General features: G+C 42.0%; 1 protein-coding gene across 1 annotated transcript in view; it reads left to right on the top strand.

Annotated features, from left to right (window-relative positions):
* Window positions 1–14,340, top strand: part of LOC116309116 (uncharacterized) — a 52,288-nt gene that overhangs the window by 19,540 nt on the left and 18,408 nt on the right. Inside the window, exon 2 of the mRNA XM_089034556.1 lies at window positions 4,888–4,976. Coding sequence (XP_088890682.1) covers window positions 4,888–4,976 — 89 coding nt within the window. The remainder of the gene's footprint in view (window positions 1–4,887; window positions 4,977–14,340) is intronic.

Here is a 14,340-nt window from a genome sequence, read left to right as displayed (position 1 = left end):
TCGGTATCTGCTTTTGAATTGCCTTTGAACCAACTAGGGAATGCCACAATTCATCAGAATCATTAGGTGCTATTATGTTTAAAGATACTGCTACGGCATGGCTAGCTTTCCTCACGTAATATCGCTTGGTCCGGTCTCCAGCTTCACTCCACGGTTTATCTAAACAGGATCGCACGGGGCTGATATCTCTACTTTTCAAAAACCTATTAAGGTGATACTTGGCGCTATCTTTCTCGCGCACTTTCGAGGTAGAATCATCTGAAATATCTGAATGCAGGGACAAACTTTCCAAACGCACATCGGCTTCAAAGAGACATGATGGTCGCTCGGCTGCTGGAGCGCTAGTTCCCAGGAAATCAGCTGATTTTTTGTCACCATCCTTGATAAAAAAAGTAAACTCAACATGAGTCGGCAGACCTGAAAACAATTTATGTGATAGCTCCACTGATATTTTTTTGGTAATCTATTACGAAGGCTACGTGAAGAAAATGTCATCAATGGTATCCATGCATAATTTCAGATATATTTTTGTAGTTGAAATAGTCAAAGTTTTTAAATTTGGCCTTGCGCATACAGTATTTATCCCTAACCATTGAAAATAGGCGGGCCAATCAGAAGCCAGAAAAGGCCTGGTTATATAATTGGCTGTATGGCATTGCGGTCTAGGTATTTTCGTTGTTATGGAATAAGAAGGCTAGTTGCCGCTTACCAAACTCAAGTTGGTTATTCCATCTATCAGACTTTCGATTTCTACAGAATCGGGAAGTTCTCTCGGTTTCCCCGTCTTTACTGGGAGGTTTTCTTTATCTTCTTGTACTTCAAAGGTTTGAAGTTTCTCGACCTTGATATAAAAATACACACAAGTTAACTTAAACTTACTGTGAGTCAGCAGACCTGAAGAAAGAAATATGGGATACAAATGCTATCTGAAGAAAATAACATCAAACCTATCCCATTTAATAAGTTCTTTGAATCAGCGGCCTCACATTTATATATCTCAAACCATTGAAAATTGGCGGGCCAATCAGAATCCAGAAAGGGCGTCGTTATATAGTTGGTGGTATATTCTACGGTGTGTACCCATCAAGCATTGCGGTCTAAGTATTTTGAATGGTGTGGAATAAAGAAAACTAGTTGCTGCTTACCAAACTCAAGTTGTACATTTCGTCAATCAGACTTTCGATTTCCTCTGCTTCCTCCTTGTTTGTTGAGTGTTCTTCATCTTCTTGTACTTCAGTAAAGGTTTGAAGTTTCTCTCTGCACGATCGGCACACCCCTTGACCATAAATAATTTCATCTCAATATTTAAATGTCTTTATTCTCAGGAATGAAAAGTTATCGATTTACTTGTTATTACCTGAACCAACTGGAATCAAAATACCCCTTTGCTTTTTTACTTGGCGAGAGAGTACTTTTGACATTCCTCGATCCCCCTTTGGTAATTTTGCTTTACCGGCATGACAAGATAGCATTTGAGGAACGCTACACCTGGTACTACTTCTTTTCCATCCAATTCCAAGGGTGAGGCGATGGAAGGGACAAATGCTCATTGACTCGATGTTTTTCGAGCGTTCAAATATTGATGCACGGGCAAGAATTAAATCAACCTCATTGTCAACATCTTGAAAGCTCCAAAGTGATTTGTGAGAAGAAATATCTTTTGTGCACGTTAACAAACTAACTATCTCTGTTGAGTGCTTCCTGTCTCCCCGATCGTAGGTACAATGCCCTCCAACAAGCGTGTAAAATGAACAGTGCACTTCCATTTTACTACTGATTTATTTTGAGTGTTTCACAGCAATATAGTGATAAAAACAACATTCTCACGGGATTTTTGTGCGTAGTTATAGCACCTTATTAAAATGTACAAACTGCCACTCTGCAATCCCATTTATGAAATTTTGTTCCAAAACAAATAATAGCAAACCTGCATCGAAATCTTTGATATATATTTAATTTGCTCGCTAAAACTAAGTAAGAAAGACTGCAAGCACAAATGTTTTACGGCGCGCCTAGAAATTAAAAAATCTTTTGTAACCACTTATGATCAGGAATCGCAGCGAAGTCCCTGGTCATTTCTGTTGACTACAATGTAACGCAAGATTCAAGGTTCATGACCTCGGAGGTAAACAAACAGTCCAAACATTTTCCAAATAATAGCTTAAAATTCTAGAAATGAAAGAAATACTTAATCTTCATCGATTTCACTATTCTTGAAGTCGATTTTTAGAGATTTCTGAAATAGCTTGTCACGTCACGCAATATACAACGAGCCAAAAAGATTGCTAAATAGCTGATCAAAAAGCTCTCCAGCGGCTCAGTCAAAATGATTTGCCCAGGGATTTCTCTTCATATTGTGGAAGATTATTGTCTTATAAAGCCTACAAGATAGTTTTTGAGCAATTTGGAGGAAGAGCACATATGAAACGTAAGCGATTTTCAGACCCTATGATTTGTTTACAAGCAATTTGACGATTATAGCTTAAATTTGTAATTTTCTCCAGACGAAAATAAATAAAATTATGGAAGTATTTCAATGCCAAACTAAGAAGAGATATACTAAAAAAGAAAATATAGTGTTTCAACGATGTTCAGAGCCGTAGTTTTCCAGCGCGAGGCTCATTAGAATCTGATAGTTTTGACCTTTGCGAAAGGCGATTTCAATGCCGTTTCCGGTCAAAATCGTTTTTCTCAAATTCTCGCCAAACAAAGCAATATTTTAAAAAACTAACTACAGCACGTTTCATTTCACACTATAGGCTACCTATGAATAAAATATGAGCGAAATCGATTTTTTGACTTGTGCCGCCGTTTGGTGGATTTTTACAGAAAGTCGCTCTTAAAATACATCAGAAAAAAAGGTCTAACTCATTGAAATTTTATTTCAGGTGTTAATTGTATAATTTTACTTCAACTTGCATCTTTCCTTGATTCCTTTAATATGAATAATTCGAAGATAAAACTATGTGCGAGTGTGCGCATGCACAGTGGGCCCCCACGGCGTCTACAAGTGTTAGAAATATATCCCACATGGAATATGAGCATTTCGTTTCCTCATATAAAATAACAAAGTAATCTATATTGTATAAGAGCTTTGTGCTTGTTAGTGTGGTGTAACATTCGTAATTAGATGACGTAAGACGATCGCTAAACGTTTATTTATCGATCTGCTAACATCTTAGTGAGTGAGTGAGTGAGTGAGTGAGTGAGTGAGTGAGTGAGTGAGTGAGCGAGTGAGTGACACATTTGCATATTCAGACCCCTCACAATATCTCGTTTCTACGCTTCGCGTATCCACGAGTTAAAAAACATGGAACCGTTTTGAATAAAACGGCGAAAACGTGATCTTTAGCAAAACTCATTCAAAGCATTTTCGAGGCTTACGACAACAATATAATAAAAAACATATCCGAAGAGTTCGAGAAGCCCAAGACTTTCAATCCAAATTTTTACCATAACGGATGTCGTAAGCACAAGCAAGTCTAGTAGCCTCTTATCGACAATGGTTCTTGGCTTAGAACCATTGTGTCGATTAGAGGCTAGATCTGCTTGTGCTTACGACATCCGTCACGCGCAGCACAGAGCGAGCGGATAAAACTGCTTTTTAAAACTATTTACTTGTCTTTTTGTTCAATTTTTTCGACTTTGTTATGGTAAAAAAATAAACTAATCAAAGTCAGTTTTCCATGGGTCTGTACTGTAATCGAACATGAAATGACGTTCATGTTCGATTACAGTACAGACCGATAGAAAACTGACTTCGATTTGTTAATTATACACAGGTTGCAATAGTACTAGATGATAAGATTCTGAAAAATATCAGAAAAATCGCCGGTACTTGAGGAAGAGGAGAAAAAAAGCCAAAAACTAAAAATAGCACTGTTTGATTTTCGGCCGTGATAGACTAAACACATATTTTGGGAATTATGAACTGAATCATAACTACTTTGTTTTTCTTTCCCTAAACCCAAAGACATGCAATTGATGGATTGTTTCTCGCCATTATTATCTTATTACTAGCGGGAACAATTAATTCAGAACGAATATTTAACCGCTTCAGTGATTTTTACCCATATTCCTTTCGGTCCAGTCGCGTAGGCTTGAGCCGATCGACGTAAACGTTTTTTGAATTGACTGTATATGCATCAGACATTTCTGAAATGAGTACCACACGGTATCGGTACGGAATATCATTCCTGAATAAGCGTTTCGTTCCGGAATGAATATCGGAATGAACTCATTCCGGAATGACTCGCTCTGGAATGAAATTTTGCTCTGGTATCATGTGAACAAATACCAAGGAAATATATGTCAACCGGGATGAACTCGTTCCGGAACGAAATTCTTAGACCGGTATCATGTAAACGGCACCTTATAGTTTGATTCTTGTAGGATTTCGTGTCCACGACGTTTATTTGATGCCAAGCTTTCCGCCATATTGGCCATCTTCAGTGCTACATGAAATGACTTGCAACTGCGAGAACTATCATTTGCAAATGCATGAGATTCTATAAATGAGGTACTAAAACGGAAAACTAATCTGCACAAGCTGAGTTTTTGTTTGTTTGTTTGTTTGTTTGTTTGTTTGTTTTATTCGAATGCTTGGCAATGAAATGTAATAAACATAAACGTCAGTGGATACGAAACCTTTCCAGGTGATCTTGTTTTGGCAGCCCGTCAAAAACCAGCCAGTCATCGCGCAAGAAGAACTCTGATCAAGCAGTCCATCGAAAAAACATGGCGACCGAAATCAGAAAAAAATTACTCTGAATCTTTGCTTCGCGAGTTACGTTATGGACCAGCAATACAATTAAAATTCTACCTGTTCATATGACGAATACCAATAGTTGAAAAGGGCACATTTTTTTTCCGACTTACTTTAAATAGTTGTGGAAAGGGTCATTGAGATGCAACATATCATGAAGGGAAAAGAAGTCACCGTACAGCGATACCCTGTTGGAACAAAGATACCTGAGGTAAAATTTTGTTCTAGGCATGTCTCGTAATCATGATGCAGTTCTTTGAGGGCAACATGATTATTAGTATATTTTAAGATTTAAGAATATTGATCTATAAGACATGTTGATTCTACATGGAATAGGCTGTTGAATGACCCGAAAAAAAAGTCATTGAATATACGAATATATATTATATTTGAAATACATCATTGCTTTAACATTGCTCATAAAAATTTTTTTCAAGTTAGTTTTCACATAGTACAAATATAAGTGAATGACAAATAAACATAAATGCCTCGTCACAGTCATTTGCTTATAGCATGGCAAAACCTTTATAGCTTCAAGAAGCCGCACTCAAACCATTAATTTTTTTCGGCTCATTCAACAGCTAACCCCATGTAAAATAGTGAATAATAGTAATATTGTCAGAAGGATGATAGGCGCTTTAAACAATGTATAATAAAATATTTATTGAATTCGGTTTTGATGACATCAAAATTATAGTTTAACGTAAATGTGTACTGATAAGTAAAAATCTAGAAAGTTTTCAATTTACGAAAAAATATGAAGCTTGGCTGGGTTGCCTTTAGCAAGCCAGTCTTAAAATGGGTCGTGCTTCTACGATTTTTTTGGTCGGTCAGAAATTATGGAGGATGGTAAGCAAGGGTCTTGGCGTCATCATAGGAGGCCATTGCGGGCATATATAATAAAGGGATCCCGTATATAAGTTAATCTGTTGCGTAGTTACAGTTCAGAGTTGATTAATGCAGTATCATAGGGGATGCCACTCCTGATTCACCCCCTGACCCCCATTAACGCCCGCATTTAGGAGTCCTATAGGGGGAATTACCGCCTCTAGTACCCCTACTTTTACTATGTATTTCGGATGCAACATGGGGATTTATTGCGCCAACTCCCCATTTATAGTAACCGGATTTTTACTATTAAGTAACTTTGGTAGTAATCGAAAATGAGCTCCTAAAATGACCCACGGGGATTACAGGAGCCTACACAATAAGATAAGGAAACCACCAACGAATGCCATTAAATATGCTAACATATATGCATGAATGTAAAGAGTTCGTTTATGACTTCTGTGTAAAGTGTTTGAAACCTAAGTTTGTACCCACTAAGCCAAATAAGTATATTTGTTGTGGTAAAAAAATGCAAATAGAAGATGACACGTCAGCACAGTGTTACGAGTGTGGTAAGAACATTCGCAATGCCGTACCAAATGCCACCAGAGAGCAATATTACGCCAATGGAGCTCGTAAGAAAACACCTTATAAGAGAATAAAATACTTTAGGGACTGGATGAGTCATATCCAGGGTTATCGACCAGTATATTTAGACAACAAAGTAAAGGAGAAAATCATAGACCACTTAGAAGAGCCAACCCCACAAAGTCTACGGAAAACGCTGAAAAAATTAAAACTAGGGAAATATTACAAAGCTATTCCCTATCTCTTGTCTGAAATTACCGGTAAGTCTATTCCCGAGGTTTCTGATATGACAAAAGCCGAGTGGATGTTTTGTCGGTTGGATAAGGATATTCCTTATTACCCTGACGTAATTTACGAAATATTTTACAAAATAGACCCCAACCACCCACTGTTAGGATGGATTCCGAGAAGATAGTGAATCTTATGGCATAAGATGAGCGAATAGCATAAATCTTATGCCATAAGATGAGTAATTAGCATAAATCTTATGCCATAAGACGTTGGTTACGCGTAATTTCCAGACTGACGTTCGATATGTCAATAGAATCCTGTCTCGCTTTTTTCAAAGCAAATGTTTACTGAGCGAGCTTTCTTTGAAGCTCCTCTTTTGTCTCCTGGTAGATCTTTTTGCGAGATTCCTCGGAAAGATCTTTTACGACTGTTTTTTTGTTTCTTATGTCCGACTTTAATTTCTCGTATTTGTCTCCTTCGGCCAGAATAAGCGAGAATTCTACGTCGTCTATCTTTCTGTCACGCAAAGCCTTTGAGACAAGATCGGTAATTGTATTTACTTTAGCCCTTGACAGAGCTATTGTCGTGTCATGCTTGGATATTTTGCTTGACAACTGTTTCATAATGCCCGTAGCAACGGCCGAAATAATACCACAGGCTGCCCCAACGCCGGCCAAAGGAACTCCAACAATTATTCCCGGTCCAGTAAGCGAAGTAGCAACGCCGGAGCCCGTTAACACAACAGATATGGATCCTGAAGTTATCGCAATCTTATGTAGCGTACTCCGGGCTCTCACGTATTTCTTCCTAACTTTTTCATAGTGTTTTGCCTGCCCTTCCAAGTAAGCCAGTATTAAGTTCGCTTTATTCAGACGAAAGGTTTCAGCGTTTAGTTCGTTAGGAACATCTGGGTACAACTGAGGTGCTGATGGTATAACATCCATTATATATACTAATGTACGACGCTTTTGGGAATGATATTGAGGAGCAGCCACATCATGACAACAGGGGTTATGCCAACTGGAGGGCCTTTAGGAAAATGTTTCCACACGCAGACCCTAGTAAGTTCGAAAGGAGACCCGATGGGATTTACTTTAACGGCGAAAAAATGTACAGTAATGAGGACTTGGAGCCAAAGGCGACCGCCGAGCATCCTAAGATTTTACCACCCGGCCACGTTGAATATAGGAAGACGGTAGAAAAGGAGCCAAACTTTCCAAAGAATCTATTAGTGACCACCCAGAATTACCCATTTTACGACAACAAAGGTGGAGCGGATGACTTTGCTAAGATGGTTACCTCTTGGGAGATTCCCGTGGGTCCTACGACTTTCAAGACAAAGGTCAGAGACATATTTAGAGAAACTGCCATGAAACATACCTCAGGGAAAGAATCCAGAGAATGGTTATCAGGTCCCAACATGCGGTATTGGCCGCAGCAGTTAAACTTTGCTGTCTGGGCTGCTACTAAAGGATGTGGCATAGCCGCGGACATGTTCCATATTCCTTTCCTAAGATTCCACTTTGCTTTTACTATTCGTAGGATATTGTTTGAGTTAGGAGCGCCGCTTCCTGGTGACACTGTCTTTAACCCAAAGGATAACAAATATGACAAAGTCGCATGGGAGCGATTAAAGAATGAGTTTAAGCTTACCAACCCTGATTTTCGCAACAAAGAGGGTGCCGCCCATGGTTTAGGAGAGACTTACACCTATGCTTCGTATGTTGGTGCCAGCATAGAAACTCCAGGCATGGGGTATCCTAGCTCTTACGAATTCTCGGACTTAGGAGGCAGCGGAACAAAGGGTAATCTAATTTACTTCATTCAGAGCAAAGAGAAGTATCCTTGGGCGCCTTTCTTTGCCGTAAAGGGCATTGGACTGAAAAATCTGGCAAGGATTAACCGCAGCATTGAAGCCTTTGTTTACTGCATTCTAGGAGCACAGGTTAGCACTCGCAGCCCCATCGTAGATGCCAGTGGTGCGTCGCAGGAAGCACAACAAGTATTCCTTGTCCTCTTCGAAAGCGCTGTTATCGAGAATGAGATCTCTAAGTCAGTTCAAAGGTATCAACTTGCGGTGCAGCAATCTAAAGTGCGGCTAGATTATGCCTTGAGTCCTGGTTGTTGGTTAATGCCAAGTAATTTGGTTATCAACGCCAATTCCGTCGTGGGTTATAACAACAAGCTGCAGCGAGCTACTAAGGATATGAAGTTTGGGGTGAATGACGTGAACTCTGATACTACCAAGGGCATTCCTCACCTCGTAGAGGAGCCAAAAAAGTTACACGAAACGAAGCTACCCGTAGTTAAGAAACCATCAAGGAAGGTTTTGCCTACGATACCCGAGGAATATGATCATAACTTACTAAAGACCGGCTTAGCCACCGCAAGCATTGGTCTGAGTTATTATATATGGCGATGAACAACCCCTACGTAGCTGGAGTAGATTGTGTTTATACAACTTACACAGGCGAGAAAAAATACACCCAGGCGGCTTGGGTTGATGTCACCGGGATGTCCGTGGATTTGAACTACTCAGGAAAGAAGTTAATCCTTTGTAGTATTTGCATTGGCACGAGCAGCCATGCGAACGTGGGCTTTAGGTTCCTGGATGAGAATGGCATACTGCAGCCTATGCACGCGAAGACGAACAACAGGGAGCCTGTACATTTTTCCGTAGAGCCCAACCGAGCCAGCGAGGAAAATCTATCGGTTTGGACTTTCCACATGGTTGCCGATTGCCATGGGAAGGTAAAGTTGCAAATACGCGTAGACGATTCTGGGAGCGTTTGCGTGAATGGCATAGAAAATCAAAGAGACACGGCTTATAACCACAAGATCATTAGCACTTTTACGGTGCTTAGCCTTTAAATATATGAACCCACATGTAAAGGAAGATTGGTTCCTTTATTACTTAGAGGAGAAGGAGTACGTAAATGATGAATGGTTTGACACTGATCTTTGGGTGAAGGTTGGAGGCGTGGGATTACTTGTGTGTACTATTAGCCTTAATACGGGGTATTCGTGCAATGCTGGGTTTAGGATCGTCGATGAGAATGACCATCCATTACTGCCTTACAGAAAAAAGAATAACAATAGGAACCCAGTTCATTTTTCCTCGGAGCCCCCTCCGGTAAGCGGAGAAGATCAAAGGCCGGCGACTTTTCATATGATAGCCAATTGCCAATATGCAAAGCTGCAAATTCGTCCCAGCGATGGAGGTAAGACCATAGCAACTCGTGGTCGCATAGGAATAAATACTGTGGGACCTTCTCCACCGGATGCTATTTGGAATCATAAGCCCATTAGCACCATGACCGCCATACCACTAGTTCCGAATTACCAAGGCGGCGCGAATACTATCTTTACTTATCCCCAGTCGAGGATGCCTCGGATGCCTAACGACGATAAGCCTCGAGTAATACACAAGGACAAGATTAAGCCTTCATCTTCTTCAGGAGGACCACCCCGATAGCTACTACCAAGATCCAAATGTTATTCCCCACGAACTTTAACAGTTCTCCGCCGGCCCTAAGTGCCAGGCCAAGAACACTACCAAGCAGCCCAGGCAAGCCGGCTGCCATCTTTTTTCCTAAGTCCGTCAGTCCATTGCCTAATTTTTTTACGCCTGTGCCCGTAGCCTTAAGCGCGGATAGGATGACTCCTACTACGCTCGAAATGGCGACCGCAAATGCCAGCGGAAGACCATATTTCAAAAGGGCCCTTTTTACCTTTTCCTTGGTGGTAAGCCCCAACTTCTTTTCCAGGTTTTCCTTTTGTGCCTGTAATTCCGCAAGGCGTACCTGAAGGGTTTCTACTTCCCTTTGAGCTGCTTCCCTTTCCTCTTCGGGGTGAGTTTGGTCCGCGATTACTTCTTGCTGCCGCTCTATTTGCCCCTCCAGGTCCTCAAGGGCCTGGCTCATTTGTCTGATTTGCTCTTCCTTGGTGTTGATTTCAGCGACCAGCTGCCGGCGTTCCTCCAAAGAGCCGGTTATGATAGTTTGCAAGTTTTTAGCTTCTTCCTTGCTCATATCCAGGTCTTGCAGGGCGAGCTCAAAGGCTCTTTGGGCTTGGTCTCTTTCGCGTAGGGCTTTATCCATCTGATCCCTCATTTCTATCATTCTTTCGTTCTTATGGTCAAGCTCTCTTTTCTGAGCATCGAGAAGTAGTTGTTTTTGTCTCATGTAATCTGCCTCCCTATCTTCCAACGTTTTTTGCAGCTCCTCAGCGTGCCTTTCTAACGCAACCCTTTCATTTAAGGCTTCCATTTTTTCTAAGTCGCTCCTGGTAGCCTCTTTGAAACCCCTTAATCCCGCCACGTTAACCTTAACCGCGCCACTATCATCAAAGAGAAGTTGTGGCTTGGTCCAACGGTCAGTACCGGGATATCTCATGTCTTTGACGCTTATGAGGACTTTGTTTTCACGTTCTGAGAGCCTTATACCGTCTGCGTCGTAATGGGGATAGCGTATTCGTAGCTCTTGCGTTGCCCACTCCACAGTTTCCCGCACGGTTGCTTCCGGTTCCTCCCCGTTTTTAAGCTCCAAGTACTCAGGTGTGGGCTTACCACGGTTTCTTGATTGCCACATGCGTCTTAAGGTGGACTTGGCAACCTGCCACTTACTATCACCATATTTATGACGTAAAGCTGCGTCATAGGTTAGGGCGTCGATTTCCGCGCCTTTAGTCCATGCGTCGAATTCTTCATCGTTAATGTCGACTTGACCTTCTTCGGTAAGGGGGTCAAAATCCGTTCCTTCTACTTCCATTATATATGATAAGCTCAAAGTTAAACCCCAATATTACCTAAGCAGGTTGGCGGACTAAAGGCAGAACGAACCTTTCACCGGGTCACCTTTACTCCCAGCAGCGCAAAGCCAGGAGAAACCTTGTACGTAGGCGTGCCCCGTCTAACGGATAACCTAGTCTTAGTTCCTGGCACCTTGGCGTTAAGGTTTGACCTAGCGGTGCAGCCCAGTACTGCGGATGAAAGGTGCTGCGTCAATAACGCGGGCCGCAACCTTGTCTCTAAGATGAGAATCAAGTTTGCTGGGGAATCCTTGCTGGACTTAAATAGGTACGATCTGTATACCACCTATAAGGACCTATGGTTAACAGCCTTCGACCGCGCGCAAAGGATAGAACAAGGAATTGGTAGTCTCATCCTGCGTAAGGTCCGCACGCCTGTTAAGGCGCAGCCCACGGACTCCAGCGGAGCAACCGCAGTAGCAGATGCGAAGCGAATAAAGACGGCCTATGGTAGCAAGTATGTCATCCCGTTGGACTTCGAAGTGTTTACGAACCATGGTGCGTATTACCCAAGGCAGCTAAGTGAGTTACAGTTTGAAGTAACCCTGGCCGATACGACCAACATCCTTGGAGAGATGTCCACCGCAATTAGTGGAGCCGTTCACCCTTATTCTATCACCAACTTAGAACTGCAGTACGAGACGGTATACAGCGAAGAGCTGGCCCGTAGCGCTGGCATAGAATATATGCTCCGGCAAGGCATTCCTTTACGACCACGTGGTGATGTATAAGACGTTTAGCTTCTTGGACAAGACGGACGAGGTTATCAATCAAAGTATTAACCTCCCCCGAAGAAGTCTCACGGGGTTGATGCTGGTGTTTGCCAAGCCCTATGAGGCCGGCAAGCACGACTCCGAAGCGTTCTTTAACCCCAACATTACTAACGTGGGGATAAATGTCAACGGCGTTCCAAACAAGGTCTACTCCCAGGGAATAAAGCCCGCAGACATTTACAGGGAGGCAATGCGCAAGTTTGGCGACCAAATTAATCCCGATGAATTCTTTAATGATAAGTACGCGTTATGGATCGACATGCGCACGACCAACGACGAAACCATGCACAGTCAGGGCCTGCGGCTGGTCAACACACAGGACGGCATCACTTTGGAGATCAAGCGCACAAAGAATGCCGCTGCGGGCGACGGCGACAAGATAAACTGCTACGTTTTCGTGGTTAGCGACGCGCAACTGAGCATAGAAATGAACCAACTTAAAAGCGTTGCATATTGATTCGCTCGCTGCGCTCCCTCATCCTAAAAAAGGAAAAATATTTGACTTATATACCATGTTACGCGTCTTTGAAAACAACAACACCAAACTGCAATGCATAGTGCAAGGCGAAACTTTGTACTTCAAAGCGAAGGAGGTGGCTGCTGCGTTAGACTACGAAAATACGGCTAAGGCTATTAGCGACCACGTATTTGAGAAAAACAAGAAAAGGCTGGGTGAAATAAACATAACGAATCGTTATGCTTCTACTAAGCACCCACATTCCTTATTCATATCAGAGCCTGGTTTGTATCAGCTGATATTTAGCTCCAAGCTACCTAAAGCCGTGGAATTACAAGATTGGGTATTTGAGGAAGTCCTACCCGCGCTGCGTAAGACTGGCAAGTATGAAATAGAAAAGCGCTTTGACACCCCAAATAAGTTGGTATTTAAGATAGAAAACGAATTTGACCTACATAAAAAGGTGGTTAACTACATTCGCAGCTTTTACCCTCAAATGCTCATAGCGCCGGGTTTGGGAGAATTGCAGGACAGCGACGGTAAGCGCATAAAGTGTTGGCAAAAAGGTTACCAACGAGGTCAACCCGACTTACTGTTGTTAAATGCACACGTGCACTACCGCGGCTTCTGCATTGAGTTAAAAACCCCTAAGGGTGACGGTAGATTATCGCCAGATCAGCAACTACTCCTGCAAAGGTATGAGGAAAATGGATACAAAGTGTTAATTAGCAACGACTACGACGACATCTGCCGTGCGATTGCCGCATACGCCGAACACTTACGCATTCCTTGTAGGTAGTGCTGTAAGAGCTTTAAAAGCAGCGAGACTTTGACAACGCATTTAAAGATATTTCATAGAATATATGATCTAGCAAGTGCATTGGCGTGACTTAATTGAAGGTGTTGCATACGAAATAAAAAATTACGTCTTTGAGGATATCAACCGCTTACGGCTGGTACTCAAGGACGACAAAGGTGTGGAATACTCCCTGTGGGCGCCTGACAGGGTTCGGTATGTAATACAAGGCGAAGAATTTACCCACCTGCGTTCATATGGTAAACAGGATGGGCGGTGGGTGTTTGACATTGAAAGAAGGGTTGCCCCGTCTCCTCTATGTGGTTAGGCGCGTTTAAAGTAGGGTCGTCGACAATGAGGGTCGGCGACTCTTTTTTAACGATGCAGTCAGCAGGGGGTTCGCACGTAATACAGTCCATACATTGAAAGGGTTATTAGGAATCCTCCTAGGAATGCTGCTGCGTAGGCTATCATATATCCATCCCAGAATGTTAAATGGTGGTTAAGATTTTGTTAAGAAAGGTCGGAAACTATTTCAGAAACCATCCCAGAATGTTAAATGGTGGTTAAGATTTTGTTAAGAAAGGTCGGAAACCCTCCTAGAAACCATCCCAGAATGTTAAATGGTGGTTAAGATTTTGTTAAATGGGGTCGGAAACTATTTCAGAAACCATCCCAGAATGTTAAGCTGAGGTTAAAATATTGTTAAATGGGGTCGGAAACTATTTCAAAAGATGCCTCGGAATGTTAAGCGAGGTTAAATCTTTGTTAAGAGACAGTTGAATATGTGTTCCTCCTCTCTTACGCATCCACATCTATTGCATTTCTGCCTCCAATATTCCCTTTTAGTCCATGGAACACCTTCTAACATGTCAAAGTGTGGAAGGGTATGACTTATCTTCCTAAAATAGTCTATCCTATCTCTTAGGTAATCATCCTTATGCGTGCAACGACTCATAAGATCCCCGCACTGATAACAATCCACCCCTTCCAAGTCGTATCCCTTTGAAAGGTATTGATACGATCTTTCATGCTTTTCCTCGTGAGTTTGAAGCCGCTGACGACTACTTAAAACCTTTCCACAGTAACTACA

The sequence above is a fragment of the Actinia tenebrosa genome, unplaced genomic scaffold, assembly GCF_029948245.1.
Source record: "Actinia tenebrosa isolate PJP-AT-01 unplaced genomic scaffold, QUT_ActTen_1.0 PGA_scaffold2__45_contigs__length_23673736, whole genome shotgun sequence".
Lineage (NCBI taxonomy): Eukaryota > Metazoa > Cnidaria > Anthozoa > Actiniaria > Actiniidae > Actinia > Actinia tenebrosa.
Note: the sequence above shows the minus strand (reverse complement) of the source record. Positions and strands in the feature narration are given on the sequence as shown.